We start from the raw sequence: 18372 nt of genomic DNA on the forward strand, positions 1-18372 counted from the left end.
ACTCCAAGAGCTGCTCTTGATGTTTTCTTTTTTGGAGTTGTTTTGGCGCCAATTCCTCTTGGTGATGACTCATAAAGCAAATGTTGTTTTTCACATAGTTCCTGAAAGAGAAAGAGGCATTAATGGAAAATGTCGTTCTTAGTTTACAGTACTTTGGAAAAAAGGCACAAGCTATTCTTTTTTAAATCTCCCTGGGCTTTAATGTTTTAACTATGAAAAAAAAACAAAACAAAAAAAAGGAAGAAGACGACTTTTTATTGCAGAGCCTTTATGTATCATAGAATTGAGTATACCACAGAGCGTGGGTGTGGCGTCTTCTCAGGCATGAGGCATTCCTATATTATGTGCAGAGAAGGACTCCAAGGAGAGAGTTGCATAGGACTAATGGAGGTACATTCCCAGATCCTCTCATTCGTTCCATTTTTTAAACTCAGCCAATATGCCTTTAAATATATATCTACATAATCCTATTTTTCATTGTTTCCTCACTCCTGCATGAAATTCTTTTCTACAGGATTATCCCACTCAGCGTGAAAATATTTTACATTTATTAAAAAAGAGAAATGTACCTTTGAACCTCTTTCCCTTTTAAATAGCTTTTTCTGGAATTTAACCAGTTTATCAAGTGACTGCAATATGCCTGGTGCTAAGGTAGGGGCTTTATATAGAGAAGAAAAAGACTCCTGTTTTTAAGAAGCTACATTTTAGTAGAGGAAATAGCACCTAAGCATGTAATTTCAAGTACTGAACATGCCAATGAGGAAAAGGGGAAAGGAATGACTTTTTTTTTGGAGGGAGGAGTGGCATATGCTTCTGGCATCTCTAAAGAGGTAACATTTGATCAGAAACTGGAATGAAGTTGAGGGAACCAAGAATTGCAAGTGAAGTACCTTCAGAAAGGCCAGCATGGCTGGAGCATTGATGAGTACATGAAAGACTTTTTTTTTTTTTTTTTTTTTAAGATGAGGGAAAAAATACCAGGTTTTTAATGCTAATGAAGAGGTAAAATATAGATGATGTAGAGATGAGCAGGGAGAACTGTTGGTGAATGTCCTGGAGAAGAGAAAAAGCGAAGTGTTTTGACCTTACATAGGAATGATAGAGCTGAGAGAGGCGGGAGGGATGGTGGTGTATTGGATGTAAATGTGAGGGTTGATGTGGGAGGTTATAGAAGTTCCCTTCTAAGTGTGTCTTTTTCTTAATGAAGACAGGAGCAAGGCCCTCCATGGGAGTAAGGAGGGTAGAGGAGGTGGGGAGGTTTCCCGAGAGGTGTTACTGAGCAGCCACCTAGGGGAGAGGCCAGTGATGGACTGGGGATGTGTGTAATGGCCAGGCAGCATCCAAGGCCACCTGAAGTCCGTGTTCATGGTTTTAAATGAGACCCGGCTTGTGTGCTTTCTCAGCCAAGTTCATCTATGCGACTGCAGAGGAGCATGTGGTAAGCCTTAAAATGTAAATTAGATCATGTCATTCCTCTGCCTAAAATATTTTAGTAGCTTCCCCTTACCCTTAGAATGAATCCAAACTCACTCAGATTATAAATCCCTATATACCAGTATCTATCGAATTTCTAAACTGGATCTCAAAGGTTGCAGCCTCCTGGATTTCTTTCAATTCTTGGAACAGTTCAAATGTTTCTGCTTTATCATTTGCACTAACTGTTCTGTTGGCTCTTGATTATCACCTAGATTTTATTTTAAATGTTACCTCTCAGAATAATTTCTCAGCTCAATCAAAAGTAGCCACCAATCACTATTTTTTTGCTCACTGATTAACTGTAGCACCTAGAAAGAGGCCTGACACACAATAGATGCTCAATAAATATTTATTGAATAAATGAATTTGGGATGAATAAAGGAAGAAATGGCCACGTAAAATTAATTATTAAAAGTGAAAAAAAGCCTGGCCAGTGTGGCCCAGTGGTTGAGCATAGACCTATGAACCAGGAGGTCACAGTTTTATTCCAGGTCAGGGCACATGCCTATGTTGTGGGATTGATCCCTAGTAGGGAGCATGCAGGAGGCAGCCAATCGATTCACTCTCATCATTGATGTTTCTATGTCTCCCTCTCCCTTTTGCTCTGAAATCAATTTTTTTAAAAGTGTCTTTAGGCCTCAGAACCAAAATATTTACAAAACAAGTACTTGAGGTTCTCTATATGTTTCCACTTAAGTTGGAGGAAAAATCACAGCTGAAATAGCACATGTGGCCAATGTTCCATTTTCAGTTTTTAATTTGCAAGGCAGAAGTTCAAACTAGAATCCTTTCAGATTACATTTTTGCTGAAATCTTTCCCAACCTCTCAGCTGAGTCACTTTATTTTATAAGAAACTTAACAACTTTGGAAGAGTATTTGTTTTCTCAGGCTAGTAGGAATAGAAGTAAAAGAACCCAACTCCAAACACCAGAGAGGAAAAATGTCAGGCAATGTGTAGGATCAGAAAGTTTCCTTTCTCACTCCTTAGCAAATCATCAGTACTATTTCTTTCCCTGGTGACAAAAGTTAATTCATTGTTTCCTTAATTCCTCAATTCACAGACCCCCTTAACTCAGCAGTGTCCTTTCTCCTTAATTCCTCAAATCACAGACCCCCTTAACTCAGCAGTGTCCTTCCTCCGTCTTCAGGTTAACTTCTGCTTCCCAGGCCTCACAAGGTCCCTGGGTCTCTGCCGCCCCACATTTACTTCGCTGGTTCCATGGCTTTTCAGTACCGTTACGTCTTTTATTTTTATTTCTGTCTCTGGCATTTCCCTCTAGGGAACCTTGCTACATGCATATTTCACACATACTTTGATCAATCTACACACTCCAAGCTGCTTATCTTTTTATTTTCAAAGCTTTTGCCAACCTGCTGCGGCAAGCTGAGACAAGCCCCGGGCCCTAGCGCTGCATAAATAGGAATTCTCCGGTTTCTGCCAGCAGCCTTGTTTCTTAGAGCCTGCCGTCAGTATGGGGCTTCGCCACACGGATACACCCCAGCAGAGACTCCTGCTGCTATAAATGAGTTTAACATGCAGGATTGCTTTTTTACCACCTCATCTTTCATACTTCTCTGCACCAGAGCCCTTTTAGGGGTGTCGAACTCAATCAGAGAAGGGGCCAAAATCTAAAATCCAGCCTAAATCGCGGGCCGAATGGTTTACTGAACAGTCATAAACTGTCATTGTGATGGAAACGCAGCGGAGTGCAGTGATGACAGCGCTGTGCGGGCCACATTGCAAGGCCTGGCGGGACGGATTTGGCCCGCGGGCCTTGTGTTTGACACATGTGCTTAGGTGGTTTTATTCTTCAATACCAACCTCCCAGTGCTTGTGTGGTCTGCCTAGGGGTCGACAGTACCTTGGCTTTCGGTTCTATCCTACTTTGCAATTTTTTACCTTTCTTGGAGAGGGTCTGGCGTTAAGTGTGAGTTACTGCATGACTCAAAAAGTAACAGGAATATGTTTCTTTTTAAAACGTGTCCTGATTCAGTCTTACTAATTTAGACAGATTCCTTCCCCACCCCAGATGCTGACAATAGTTTTGTTCCGTTTTGGATCCCATGTTCTTAGGAAATGTCTTATCCTGGAGATCTGCTAGAAGGAAAGATGGGCCTCTCTTAAGTTCTGCCTTCACATTTCCATTGGGTCTGCAGTTTGATTCATTACGAGCCCCCTGTGAAAAGTAGATCTAAAAGTTTCTTAACCTTAGCTCATCCGGGACACTTCAAGTTGCACTTTATAAGAAAGAGGGCAAAAAAAAAAAAAAAAAAAAAAAAAAAAGAATAATAATAGGGTAGCTTCCTTGGATGAATTCATTACCACCTTCTCCCTGGCTCAGTTTTTTAGTTATTACTGCTCATAAGAATTTTAATGAACCTTTATATTTTAAGGGATTTTTGCTCCCCCAGCTAGTACATGGGTAGCTCAAAAGTGCATATACACAAGATGGGTTTCCATGACACCAATGAAACACACCCATGACCCCTCACGCGCATGTACGTTATCATGAATAATTTTGCATTTATAATTTGTGATATTTTTCTTAAACTGGACCCTCAAAAGTTTATTAAGTTCCACAAAATGTGGATCTGCCGCTACTTGTGGACCTATGTGTTGAGTACCAAGTCTATTTCTCCAACGTGGATACTTCTCCTCAACTCCTGCTCCCAGTAAACACTGGCCCTCTTTTCCTTTCACTTGCATGTCCCATAGGCACCTCAGACGCTTGCAAACTGCTGAGGGTTGTCCCTGACCAGCCAGCCACCAGACCCCTGCCTCCCACACCCGCCTTCTTCCTGCTCTGGGTCTGACTTCATTGAATGTCCCAGTGTCTACCTGGTTAGTTCTCTACGCTCGAGAGATCCCTGTTCCCTAAACTGCCTTTTCCAGTCTAGCTCCGAGCTGTGTAGGTTCTATCCCTGCACCAAGACCAGCCTCAGTTTCCTATCTGATTCCTCCCACACACTCCTCAAAGGTCTCCCTCATTCGGCATCTCCCCTTTCCATTTCCCAGATTTTGCCAGAGTGCTTCTTCAAAAATCCAGTTACCCTCTTCCCCTGTCCCTCTGCTTTTATGATGCCTCGCTACTTTCAGAATAAAATCCAAATTCTTGACCAAGATGAATCAAGACCCTTCCTGATTCCTCAGTGCCCTGTGCTCTGGGCTCACCTCTCAATCCCCAGCTCAGAATCTGTCCTCTTCATCCCCCACTGGTAAGTGGACTGGCCTCTACATTTGCCCCCTCCTCTGTCCTCCACACAATCCCTTTGCCCAGATAACTCTATCAAGACCTTGCTCTGGAATTACCTCTTTCAGGAAGCGTTTATAGATGAAATCCTCCAATGTACGATACTTTGCTTTGTGTCTTCCAACACAGTGTGTTAAATGGTCTGTTTTCTTAAAAAGTCTCTTAAAGAAGCTTTGGATTCTTTGTCTCCTGTACCTTCAGTTCTTTCCTGGCCCAGAGCCGGCCCATAGGAGATGGCCCACAGAGAGCTGAATAAGTAAGATTTGAAGTGGTGGAGAGGGAGTGCCTTGGGATAGCCAGTGTGTCCCACTCATCTGAACACAGACCTCTTCCTCCTCCCGTTGCACAGACGACAGAGTAAGTCACAGCCTGTGACCCACAGAGCAGTTGCCTTCCTGACTATTGCACTTCTCTTTGTAAATGAGTGAGCATCGTTTTCATTTTCTTTTTTGAAAGCAGGCCTTGCCCTAGCTGGTTTGGCTCAGTGGTTAGAGCGTTGGCCTGCGGACTGAAGGGTCCCAGGTTCGATTCCAGTCACTGGTACATGCCCAGGTTTCAGGTTCGATCCCCATTGGGGGATGTGCAAGAGGCAGCTAGCTTGTCATCATTGATGTATCTCTTCCTTTCTCTTCTTCTCTGACATCAATAAGCATATATTTTAAAAAATAATAAAAACAGGTCCTTATCTTTATCAAAAATTAGCCGTATAGTTTGACGTTTAACTTATGGCTTGAATTAAGAGAAAAGTTTTTTCTGCTTTTTACTAAAGTGATATGTTTCTAAAATATGAACCACTTAAAAGTGTATAAAGTAAAAAGTAAAACATTTCCCACCATCTGCTGACCATGCACCCTAATAAACCAGGATTAACAGCTTGGTCTATATAAATACACATGCCTCCTATCACTGCAGGTTTATTCTTCCTTCAGACAAAAGCTGGAGAGTCACTATGCCCACAATTTCAATAGCAATCACATATTTCTCTCTAGTGGATTGAAAGTATCTTTAGAAGAAAGTCTCAAACTATAAATACATTGTTTCCTCCCATTTTATTAAAACCCAAGAACAAGTACCTCTACATTTTCAAGTATAAGTTTTAACTCCTGGGAAGAATAACCAGTTCCCCTTCATTCCTGGCCCGATACACACCCCTTCCCCAGGCCTTTTTTAGCTGTTAGAACCATGAGTTCTGCTACTTAAAGAAATGGAATTTCTTATGGCCCGCTTCTGACTTACATTGCTAACGTGATGCCTGCATTTGGAATGTATTTAACCAGTTTTCTAAATGCAAATTACCTAAGAAACTCCTAACCTTTCTTAAACTTACGTTGTGCCCTATTTGGAATAATTTGTAGACATTTATGCCTGAATTTTCCTGATTATCTTAGCTTAAAGAGATCATCAGGTAGGATAGAGATGAAAGAACTGAACCCCGAGCTTCTAATGCAAGGTGAGCCTGATGTTCTAGGATCTATTATACCTTCAACCCCAAACAAAAAAACCTGCATCAGGGGAAGGTGGGGGAGATGGGAGGGTCCTTTGATCAGGGCGGAAAGATCTTTGAACAGTTCGCTTGTTAGAAAGCATCGATGACTCTAATTCCTTAACCGAGTCACCCAAACTAGATACGCGTCAGAGAAACTGGAATTATGCTATGAGATACAGTTCCACACCAAAGAGAATATCCTAAAATACTTTCAGATGTTGTTATGATTTGGTTGTATATAAAGGCTGCATTTTTTTTTTTAAACCAAAAAGTGCTGTTCGGAGAGCAATGCACATCATACTTACGTTTTTGCCAGTTCCATTGATATTTGTTCCAAAGAGCATCCTTTGGTCTCAGGTATAAACGCAACAACGAACCCCAAGGCTGCGAGACTCATGATCGCATATATGAAGCACACCCACTGCAGGCCAATGAGATCTGCAGAGGACGGAAGGAATTGGTTAGAAATGTATTCTGGGTTGCTCTGGTGCCACTTGTTTGTGGACAGCAGCTTCTTGGAGCATATATAAAAGCAGGTATTTCCAAACACGCGATAGTATCCTGGGAAATAGCAGCACGAATGAAAACTACAGCCAGCCTCGGAAAGCGTCGTGCTTACAAACCACCCCAGCTTCCTCCAGCAGAACAAACAGCAGTCTTGCAACACCCAATGCTATCTTTTTGGTGAGCAAGCTTTTCTCTTTGCTCATTGCAAAAAGAGAACTGGAAACAACACAGAAACGTATGAAGCCGAAGGTAAAATATCTCCTCTCTCTCCTCAGGCTCCACAATTCCTTGGAGAACCACTGAGGTAGCAGTTTGCTTTCTATTAATGGACATCTTAAAAGACACATTGATACAGATGGCTTTTCTGGGAACAAACTCACTCTCCTATACTCTGAATAAATCATTTACCTGTTGGCAATATTTTATCTCTTAGTAGCTCGTGTATTTGCAATGCTTCTTCCTGGATTTACGGGGGGGGGGTGGGGGGGGGGAGCAGAAACGTGATGGTGGTTCTAATGAAAGGCATTTGCTTGCTCAGATTCAGCAGCAAGAAGCCTTGTTTTCCCTCATACCACTTCTAGCGGAAGGTACATTTCCTCTGCAGTGACTGACCAAGACCAAGGTACATTAACCATGAGCTGGCTAGCTTGTGAGAGATGGTCCCCTAGACACGTGAGCCTGCTTGTATCGGGCCAGCCCTGGCTCTGCAGCAGGAAGTCCAGAGAGGCAGGGGGCAGTGAGGAGGCAGCTGGCTCTTCAGACCAACCATGGGCTGGAACCGTGCAAACAGCCCTCAGCAGCTGCAGCCACAAATCACGGCTGGTCAGCCAGGAAAGCTGGCCGGTCAGTTATGTATGAGGCAGTTCCGTGAGTGCGGTGGAAGGAGCTAGTGTGTAGTCAGCCAGCTGTGCAGAGAGGAGAGGCAGGAAGCAGACACAGCACGGCTGTCCTGGCGTTTTATTTAAACCGATGCGTCTGTGCTCTTCTTACTGTTGGCATAGGGTTTGACCCAAGTGAGTGCTTAATAAAGTGCTTGTGCAATTGGTCCTTTTTCCTCTTCTGGGGCATAAAACCAGAGTATAGAGTAAAAAGCGCCAAAAGGTTGTCTCATCAGATGTGTCCCCTGTTCTGTCTTAGCACTCTCCGAACAGGGGGCTCACCACTTTCCAAAGATTTTCTGGGCATGGTGAGCCGCCCCTATCTGTTGCAAAGGCCTTCCTTTTCAGTTTCTACATGCAAGTCTGCCCTTTAGGAACTCCGGTTCCGGGGTTCTGCTTGGCCCTCTGGGTCAGCTCTCCCCACCCCTCTTCAAGACAGCGTTCAAATGTGTCCGTGCACCTGCATCCCTCCCTGAGCATCCCCTCCTCCAAGCCAAACACCCTGAACCGCAGGTATTCTTCACAAGCCATGTTAGAGAGGACAAGCGTCTCAAGGTGTGGGTCATTCTTACTGAACGTTATTCTTGCCAAATGCTAAAACGTAGCACAGAATTTTGCAGACCAGCTGTAAGGAAGATAAGCTTGACAGGAACAACATGTAACTGATCAACTATTGCAAATGAGCAATGGCTAAGCCTCCCTTGGGAGCCAGAGCTTTGGATGTCAATCTTCTGTCTCTTTTACCAGCTGCAAGTAAATGAACCTATCTACCATGTCTCATTCTTGACTAGAACACCCAAGCAGCGGCCCCCCCTTGAGCTCGGTAGCAATAGGTCACACGACCATGTCATCCAGATTGCACTCGCTTGGTGGACACACTGCAACCCTCTTAAAATATTTAAACAGCCTTCTTAAAAATGCTTTACTCAGAGCTGAGCACAATACTGCAGCTGCGTCATGCCCACTGCGAGGAAGTCTCTCTCTGGGACACAGCCTTTATTGACAGCTGAACTTGCACTAAGAAAGTTTGTGTCCAGGGATTTGCTGCCCTTATGCTTTTGACTTGGAAAATTGATTTCTTGAAAGCAAGTAGAGAATTTCAAACTTAGCCCAGTTAAATGCCATCTACGGGTTTCAGGTTATCCCAGGATTTGTAAAAAGTGGATTCACTTTCCCAACGTCTGCTCTAAAAGCCCATGAAGAACTTTGGCATCTTCTTTAGCCCATCACATGTATTCTCTACTCTGCCCAGAGATTTGTGTCATCTTTTTTGTGTGTCCCGTATCATTTCCATTCTTTCTTTAAAAAAAAAAAATATTTATATATATATATATATATATATATATATATATATATATATATATTATTGATTTATTTATTTATTTTTACAGAGTGGAAGGGAGAGATATAGAAAGCTAGAAATGTCCATGAGAGAGAAACATCAACCAGCTGCCCTTGCACACCCCCCACCGGGGATGTGCCCTCAACCAATGTACATGCCCTCGACCGGAATCGAACCTGGGACCTTTCAGTCTGCAGACTGATGCTCTACTGCTGAGTCAAACCGGTTTCGGCCATTCTTCCTTTATATTTCTCTTCCTCCTCATCAAATAGCAGACTAGCGTGTGTGTGTGTGTGTGTGTGTGTGTGTGTGTGTGTAAGTGCAGGGCATAGGCCTCTGAGTGTGATTTGAGTAGGAGAGGTATGGTTGGTGTAAATAACTAGTTCCTGTGCTTCCTTTAATTTTGGGCTATTTCTAAAAAAGTAGGAAGGATACACACATTTTAAAATCTTATATAGAAACTTAAACCATGCTTATTTAACAACTTCAAATGTTCCATAAGTAGATGCACTTAAAAAAAAAAAGTTGACAAGATTCAGAAGTACTATATGAAGATATATAAAAAATCTACATTTTTTAATATACATCCACTTTTGAGAATTTGTATATAATATATGCATATTATTCACATTCTCCCAATGATTTTATAATTATTTTTATACTTTGCTTGACTCACAACCCAAATACATAACTTAAAATTGATATGTATCTTAAAATCTGTAGGTTTTAGCTCCATTTCTCCTCCCTTCCCTTCCTCTCACTTTACATTTTTAATGAAGAAACTGGGTCATTTGTCTCATAGTTTTCCCCAGGCTGGATTTGCCGATTGTCGTCATATCACATGACCTTCTGTCCTTTGTTTCCTATAAGCTGCAGTCTGGATCTAGAGCAGCGTTTTTCAGCCTTTTTCATCTTAAGCACACAATAGAGCCCCGGTGCATGAAAATTCATGCTCTGGAGGGGGGTTCCTCAGCCCAGCCCCTCTCACAGTCTGGGAGCCCTCAGCGGCGGGAGGCAACCCAGTGATCAGGGGAAGGTGATGCCCTATCACACTTCTGCTACTGCCACTGCCAGCAGTGCAAGCCTCAGCTGGCCCTGGTTACCTGAGTCTTGGGTAGCCCCGAGTGGCTGAGCAGCCGGCATCTGAGGCTTGCCTGCTCCTTGGGCCATCCCTGGGTAGTTGGGGGACTGAGGGGACTGGGGGACTCTGGAGAGGCAGGCACATGCCCCCAAGCAGGCCCAACCTTGCTGCATGCCTGCCGCCCCAGCAGGGCTGAGGGACTGGGTGCTGCCATCTTGAGGCTGTGGGTGCCGCCATCTTTGAGGGTGGGGCAGTCAATTAGCACATTCCCTCCTTATTGGCTGAGGGTGCCGCCATCTTTGTGATAGCATGAGGGTCAATTAGCATATTTCCTCTTTATTAGATAGGATAAGCTGCGGAATACCCAAAATACATTATTTTTGCCAATCTGACAAAAAAAAAAGGTATAATTTTGATTCATTCACATTGGACAGCTATTGCGGTGGCTGTTATATTTTTCATTTGACAATCTAAAGGAAAGAGGTTGTACTCCTGACTGAATAGTCAGGTATTGCATTTTTAAAAAATTCTTGTGGAATGTCCAAGCTGGTTTGGCACAGTGGATAGAGTTTCAGCCTTTGGACTGAAGGATCCCAGGTTTGATTCCGGTTAAGGGCATGTACCTTAGTTGCTGGCACATGTTTCTAGCTCTCTATCCCTCCCCCTTCCTCTCTGTAAAAAATCAATAAAATATTTTTTTAAAAATTTAGAAGGAATGATAGAGTGAAAATAACGGATCTGGGCAATAATGCTCAGAGGAAGTGGTTGCGACAAAGCAGGAGACAAGCAAACGAGACATGCCTCGATGGCAGGACACACACGCCATCATCTACAAAGCAGGTTGCAGACAAAGAGACAAGAAAACCCTAATCTCTGCAAGTCTCCAGACCCAAACAGCAGTTGGCAGGAAACACAAGGGACAGAAGGTCATGCGATACGACAGCAATCAGCGAAATCCCGCCTGGGGAAAGGGATGAGATGAATGACCCAGTTTCTTCATTAAAAATATAAAGTAGGGGAGAGGGGAGGAGGAAGGAAGATGAAACCTACAAAATACAAGGAGCATATCAATCAGTTGTAAGTTATATATTTGGATTGTGATTCAAACAAACAAAATATAAAAAATAATTATAAGACACTTTGAAGAATGTGAACACAGGTTGGATATTGACACCAAGGAAGTTTCATTAATATTTTAAGGTTAATAATGATATTGTGGCTGGGACCGGTTTGGCTCAATGGATAGAGCGTCGACTTGGGGACTGAAAGGTCCCGGGTTCGATTCGGTCAAGGGCATGTACCTTGGTTGCGGGCATATCCCCAGAAGTGGGTGTGCAAGAGGCAGCTGATCGATGACTCTCTCTCATTGATGTTTCTAACTCTCTATCTCTCTCCCTTCCTCTCTGTACAAAATCAATAAAATATATATTTTTTTAAATAAATAAATAAAAATAAAAATTTGTTTGTAGACTTTATTTTTTAGAAAAAAAATAATGATATTGTGGCTATAGTTTCTATTTCATGTGTGTGTGTTTTTTAATATGTTTTTACTGATTTCAGAGAACAAGGAGAAGAGAGAAAGAGATAGAACATCCATAATGAGAGAGAAACATCATTGATTGGCTGCCTCTTGCATGCCCCCAACCCGGGGACTTAGCCTGCAACCCAGGCACCTGCCCTGACCAGCAATCAAACTTGTGACCTCTTGGTTCATGATTTGACGTGCAAGTATTAAACCACACTGTCCAGACATGGCTATAGTTTTTAAATGTCTTATCGTTTAGAGGTTTATGCTGAAATGTCTAAACAAATGACATGGTGTCTGAGATGTGCCTTAAAATAATGTGGGAGGACGAACAGGTGGGATTAAGTGAATTATGGCTGACAAACTTTAAGTTGGGTAGTGGGTACGTCAGGTACCTTGCCACTCTTTCTTTTGGAATGTGTTTGACAATGTCCGCAGAACAATGTTTGTTTGTTTTTTAGGTTGTTGTTGTTGTTGTTGGTGTGTGTGTGTGTGTGTGTGTGTGTGTGTGTGTTTAACTGAGTGTGCTTCTCTTGCGTTTGTCCTAAGAGCACAAAGGCATTAGTGGAAGAGGATGCAGTCTTACCCGTCACAGTCAAAAACGTCAGTGAGATGAGGAGGTTGATGCCCCAGTTCATGCTTGACGTTAAAGCCATGGCTCGACCTCTGATTCCACCAGGAAAAATCTCGCTGAGCACCAGCCAGGGCACTGGAGGAAAAGGCAGAGGGGGTGGGGGCAGCAGAATTATCAAAAAGCCATTGAACCCGGGGGCGGGCCACGGATCTCTGCCCTAGTCTTGCCTGTTTGTGGTTGGAGAGCAGGGCCATGTGCCTCCTCCTTAACTCCAGCCAAGTGAGGAAGGGTTCAGGAGGAACTCTGAGAAAGCCTGACAGTGGTCCCCAGAGGAGGGATGGGGATTTGAAATGCTGTGTGTGTGTGAGACACAGGTCGGACAAATGCAAATGAGAGGGGCAGTGGGTGGGGCCACCTGCCAAGCACAGAACCTTAATGTCAGTGCCTCCGGGCCCTTTCCTGTAATTTCGTTTGCCCTTGACCTTGGAGAAATCCCACAGCATAGCTACTGAGTGGGTAGAACATAATACTCTCACTTGTCTTGCTTGTGCTTCCTGGCCTGGGGCAAGCTAAGTAGAGAGAACCTCTAAATTCAATAGAGCTCTAAGATTTGATTAGCATGCCAGACTCAACACACTTGGATCTCTGAAAGGAGACTCTTCTTGGCATGAACACTGATCAGAAGACTTATTATCTGAGAGTGACAGGGAATCCTATAGGACCTGCTTTATGGACTTTGAAAGGGGAGTCCAGGAGTAAATGAACTTGTCTCCTGACCCCAGCCTATCAAACCTAGTTTGCCTAATAAATTGGCTGTGAGTTCCTACAATGGGCTGAACAATTTACAAAACTTACCTCATCTGATCCTCACAAAATCCTACCAGACGAGAGCTATTACTATAGAACAGGAAATGGAGGCTTAAAGAGTTAATAACCAGCCAAGGTCATGGGCCTCCTAAGTGGCAGAGGTGGCATGAAGGCCTGGTGCCCAGTCTCTGGAACTCGTGCTTTTTAATCACGGTGCTGCCTTGGTGGTGGCTCAATAAATATTTGTTAATGAATAATTAAATGCAGAGTTCAAACACAGTTTGATTCTGAGGAAAGAAGGATTTAGGAGCTGTCCAGCCCAGGCTCACTGACCGAGTCATCTTGTGTTGAAAGGCCAGCTGCACCGTCCCAGCCCGGAGGAGGCTGTGGGAAGAAGGAGCCAGAAGCTAGGGAGGGTCCCACAGGTCAGCAGCCACTCGGGCCACCTATGCCAGAATCATGCCGTCAGCTGTGCCTCTAATTTAATTGCTTTCATGACACTACCATGCTGTAGTGAAAACACCTGCTCTTAGTAAATTTGCTGTTTTAAAGTAAGAAAAAAATAAAAAATAGAAGAGGGCAGGAAAAACATTTTTTTTTTCTTGTTTATCTTCTCCAAGGAAATCTACATAGGGTTATTGTTAAAGCCTGGAAGAAAACGGCCATGATTATTAGTGTTCTAATTCACAGGGATTCAGAAACACACGTCTATATCACACTCTCCCACCCCCCTTCTTGCCCCAAAAGACCTTCACTAGGTTCTTGCAGTGCAGTGCTCCGGTAGCCTTGCCTGATGGGATCAAGACTGGGATCTGGCTCTGAGTAGAATGAGAACTACATAATTCTGATGAAGCGTTTGTAATAACCCGTCCTTGGGCAAATACAAGACAAAATTATGTAGATCCTGCGTTTTGAAGCTAAACAATCTATACCACAGACCAGTGCCCCTGTGTCCCTGCCTGCCACGGGTACTTAACATGTTCATGGTAGAGCAGAGGGCCCGACAGCCTTTTGCTCTAGCAGAGGAGGAGGCGAGGGAAGGACACTCATTTTCTTTAAGTGAGGGCATTAGCAAAGGCTTTCTTTCTTTATTTTCTTTATTTTTATTTTTTAGTATATTTTATTTGATTTTTTACAGAGAGGAAGAGAGAGGGACAGAGAGTTAGAAACATCGATGAGAGAGAATCATTGATCAGCTGCCTCTTGCACACTCCCTACTGGGGATGGGCCCGCAACCAAGGTACATGCCCTTGACTGGAATCGAACCTGGGACCTTTCAGTCTGCAGGCCGATGCTCTATCCATTAAGCCAAACTGGTTTCGGCATCTTTCTTTAAAAAATAAATAAATAAATAAAAATATATATATATATAGTTTTGCCCTAGCTGGTTTGGCTCTGTGGATAGAGCATGGGCCTGCAGATTGAAGGGTCCCAGGTTCGATTCTGGTCAAGGGCACGTGTCTGGGTTGTGGGCTCAATCCCCAGTAGGGGGTTGTGCAGGAGGCAGCTGATCAATGATTCTTTAAAAAAAATAAATAAATAAATAAATATATATATGTGTGTGTGTGTGTGTGTGTGTGTGTGTGTGTGTGTGAGAGAGAGAGATAGAGAGTGTGTGTGTGTGTGTGTGTGTGTGTGTGTGTAATTTTATTGATTTCAGAGAGGAAAGGAGAGAGAGAGAGAGAGAGACAGTAACATCCATGATGAGAGGGAATCATTGATATGCTGCCTCCTGCACACTCCTCACTGGGATGGAGATCACAATCCCAGGATGTGTCCTGACTGGGAATCAAACCTTGACCTCTTGGTTCATAGGCTGATGCTCAACCACTGAGCCACGCTGGCCTGGCAGCACAGCTTTTCTTGATTTACTTCCATCCCCACTTCCTCATCTCTGAAACCCTGTTCTCTCCTTTCCCACCATTCATAATGAAGCCTCCTGTAGTCATTCAGTGGGGCCTGGGGATTATCATTGCTGAGGTCATCAGAGCCATGTTGGCCACAGATGAGAATGAGCTGGTCCTGCTGTTATAGGAAGTGTGGTCTCGCCAACCAGAAGATGGAGCAGATGCAGGAGGTCCTAGTTGTTAACTGCTCAGTCTCAACTGCCAAGAGCACCCAGGACCCACACTGAGAGCCTTTCCGAGGCACATATGCCATGCAGTACTGAGCCACGTCCTCGGGCAGTCTGACCAGCCTGTGGGCAATGAACGGACTACTAAAAGAGACTTCCCTCAGTCTCTCATGGAAACGTGTTGGGCAAACCTTGCAGCTGACATGTCAAGAGATAACGTAGCATTGCTGAAAACTTCTACTTCTTTTTAGAAAGAATTCTGAATTCCTTCTAAATTCTACTTCTCAGAGAGAGAATTCTAGAACTGAAGCCTTGGTTTATCGAACAGACTGGATGTTGCAACAAAACTGATGTGTTTCAACAAGGATAGTTCACCTCCTAATATGGAATCTAAATAAAAAATAAGGAGAATCTTATTTTAACCATAATTTTAGTACCACAAATCACAGGTTTTCTGATCCTGAGAGTGTGAAATAAAAATCAAAATGGCACCTTTAGCAAGAGAGAACTTCCGGAAAGGGTCAGAGCCTTTTCATGGCAGACTGAGGAGCAAGATAGGGCCGGACTTCTCCAGGCCTCCGTGTTTCCCTGGGCCAGGGCTGTGAGTGCCCCTAACAGGACAGACAGAGAAGCTTTGTTTCAGTTTGGAAAAGGTACAGACCCTCACCCGAGGATTTGATATGCTGATATTTATAATGTAAAGTGTCTTAAAACCACTGATGTCTTTTCGAAGGAGTTGGCCTAATTTCTCCCCCAAGGAAAATCAAGCTGTTGCCACACACCACAGTAGAGAGGTGGTGGCTCTCTCTGGCTGTCCTCATGTCCCCTTCCCTGATCACAGCCCACAGGAGATGCTGTGTGCTCTTTGCTTGAGAGGAATCCACAGAGTATCCAGAGACATAATGAATGCCTACCAGGAGCTCAGCCACTACAGTTTAGCTGGTCCGGAAACAATTCTCCTTGACCCCTATTACTCCACTTTCAACCCCACCATCCCAGGACTCCCTCAGCAATATCTGTCTCTATAAATGTCAGCATCTGCACGTCTTTAAGGCCTTCACTGTGCTGCACGGGTTTGCTGGGAGATAACTGAGCACAGATATTAGACTCACATTTCACATGATATTAAATCAGGCTGCCTGTCAGAACTCGCCTGGTTCTGATGAGTCTACAGAGTGTTTATGGCTGCACTGAGTGTCATAAAAACACCGTGATGGGCAATAAGTTAAAGTGGCTCTGTGCGCAGTGGAGGACACGGACTTGGATTCACAGGGTCTGTCAGTGGAAATGACTGAGCCCTGCAACATGGAAACCGCCATGGGCATCTCCCCCCTCTTCCATGTTGCTGCCACTGGCACAGTATTCCCCACTGAGGTCGTCAGTTCTCTCCCTGTGCTCGCAGATGTAAACCTTGGGGCGCTCCAGACACACTTTCCTTTTGGCTGGAGCTCTTCCTGAACCACTGGGTGTGGTATCCCCAGGTGTGAAAGTCACACGGGAGTTTTGAAACTCTTACCAGAAAACGCCTACCAACTTTGGAGGAAGTTCTGTGCTTTGGCTGCAGATTCTTATTTATTTTTTTAAAATATATTTTATTGATATTTTTTTACAGAGAGGAAGGGAAAGAGATAGTTAGAAACATCAATGAGAGAGAAACATCGATCAGCTATCTCCTGCACACCCCCTACATGTCCTTGACCTGAATTAAACCTGGGACCTTTCAGTCCGCAGGTTGATGCTCTATCCACTGAGCCAAACCGATTTTGGCTGGCTGCAGATTTTTAACAATTTAGTTTGCCCAGGAGCCAATCCTATACAGTTTGAAGGAGTGAAGCCAACTCCTACAGTTTCTATCACCTATGCAAGTAGCATGTAGCCCACCCAACTCTTATTGCATAGGGCTACTTTCGTGTGCATTTGAAAGAGAATATGCCCACTTTCTTCCTCCCACCCGGATGGTTAGATTCTGGCCTCATAAGTTCCCTAAGTGGGAAAAATTACATTCTTTAAAAAATGTGCTCCACCATAGGTCACCATCTCCCACATCTGTGTTAGTAGCTTTAATTCATTTTTATTTTCTTGTATTCTCTCTTCTCTAAGTCTCTTTGAGTTTTATTCACCCTGTGCCTTGTGAAAACAAACAAACAAACAAACGAACAAACAAAGAAACAACAAAATTTCATTCAAGCTGAATTCCTTAAATAACAAATCAAGACATTCCAAGGTGAATGTCACTGACTTCTAGAATTACATATTCATGTATTCTCTATAAATAGGTAAATTTATTGTTGAGAGGAATAATAAAAGTGGATGGGGAGTTGAAGAAGTTTTATGATAGTAAAGTCATTCATTTCTTCTAATTAACAACTGAAGTTATTTCTAATATCAGCTGATAACTTGTATAGGTCATACTTCAGGTCTGTTGAAAGCAAATTATTGAAAACAACTAGGCTTATAAAAAGATGATTATCTAGTTATTAGAGTCATTTTCCACCCCATACCTACATCAATATTTCCAATTGTCGCTTTAATTAGTGTTTCTGAGGTTTTTATAATGTGTGGCATATATCATAAGATTTCTGATGGATAAAAGGTGCGCTTTCTTTTAAGTGGAAGAACACATAACTGGGGAGAGAGAAGGGAGAAATGTTGGGAAACAGTAAATTTTTCTGAAATTCAAATTTACTTCCTTTGAAGTGTTATTAAAAGATCATTCTGGAAAATAAAGCCCAGAAGCATGCAAGTATGCATATCCTGATTTGCAGACCACTGAATCAGTGTTCAAAATGCAAGGGGGCGGGGGTGAGGGGTGGGTGGAAAGGAAGCTACAAGAAATTAGTCTTTTGTTGTTTAAACTAGAACTTTGAATGTCAAGTTTCAGGTGTAACATTTTATGTCATGCTTTTTCATGCCTGATGCTTTGGACTTCAATCCGAAAAAATTTATAGTTTTTAATGTTGCAAGTGTTCCTTGGAAAATTTTGTAACCTTGTGTTCTGGAAAATAGTAAAGTAAAAAATGAATGCTTGTGCTTATTAAGATGATGTTAAAACCTTAGTATGTCTCTTTAATATTGCTACTGTCCAATATTGGTAAGTTTCAAGGTCATAGGACTATGGTTGTGCTGGGCTGGAAATAACGTTCAGCACTTTTGTATTATGTGAACAGTTGCTGACGGTAACAGATGGATGGTGTCATTCTGTCAAAACACTACAAACGCAATTTTAGACTCCTTGGTTCTGTTAGGGACTACTGCTTCATCATCTGACTCCCAAGAGGAAAATAGGATTTAATTAGATCAGAGTACAATATTTCTTTAAAAGTTTTGCCTCTTTTGCTTGAGTGTAAATTTAGTGTAAAACCATTCAGAT

At 43.0% G+C, this 18372-nt stretch overlaps 1 protein-coding gene across 1 annotated transcript in view; it reads right to left on the reverse strand.

Annotated features, from left to right (window-relative positions):
* SLC2A12 (solute carrier family 2 member 12) overlaps positions 1-18372 on the reverse strand; it is a 50963-nt gene that overhangs the window by 4292 nt on the left and 28299 nt on the right. Inside the window, 3 exon segments of the mRNA XM_036415074.2 lie at positions 1-101; positions 6520-6652; positions 12134-12256. Of these exon segments, the coding sequence (XP_036270967.1) occupies positions 1-101; positions 6520-6652; positions 12134-12256 (357 nt within the window).

This window comes from Pipistrellus kuhlii, unplaced genomic scaffold (assembly GCF_014108245.1).
Source record: "Pipistrellus kuhlii isolate mPipKuh1 unplaced genomic scaffold, mPipKuh1.p scaffold_m20_p_5, whole genome shotgun sequence".
NCBI lineage: Eukaryota > Metazoa > Chordata > Mammalia > Chiroptera > Vespertilionidae > Pipistrellus > Pipistrellus kuhlii.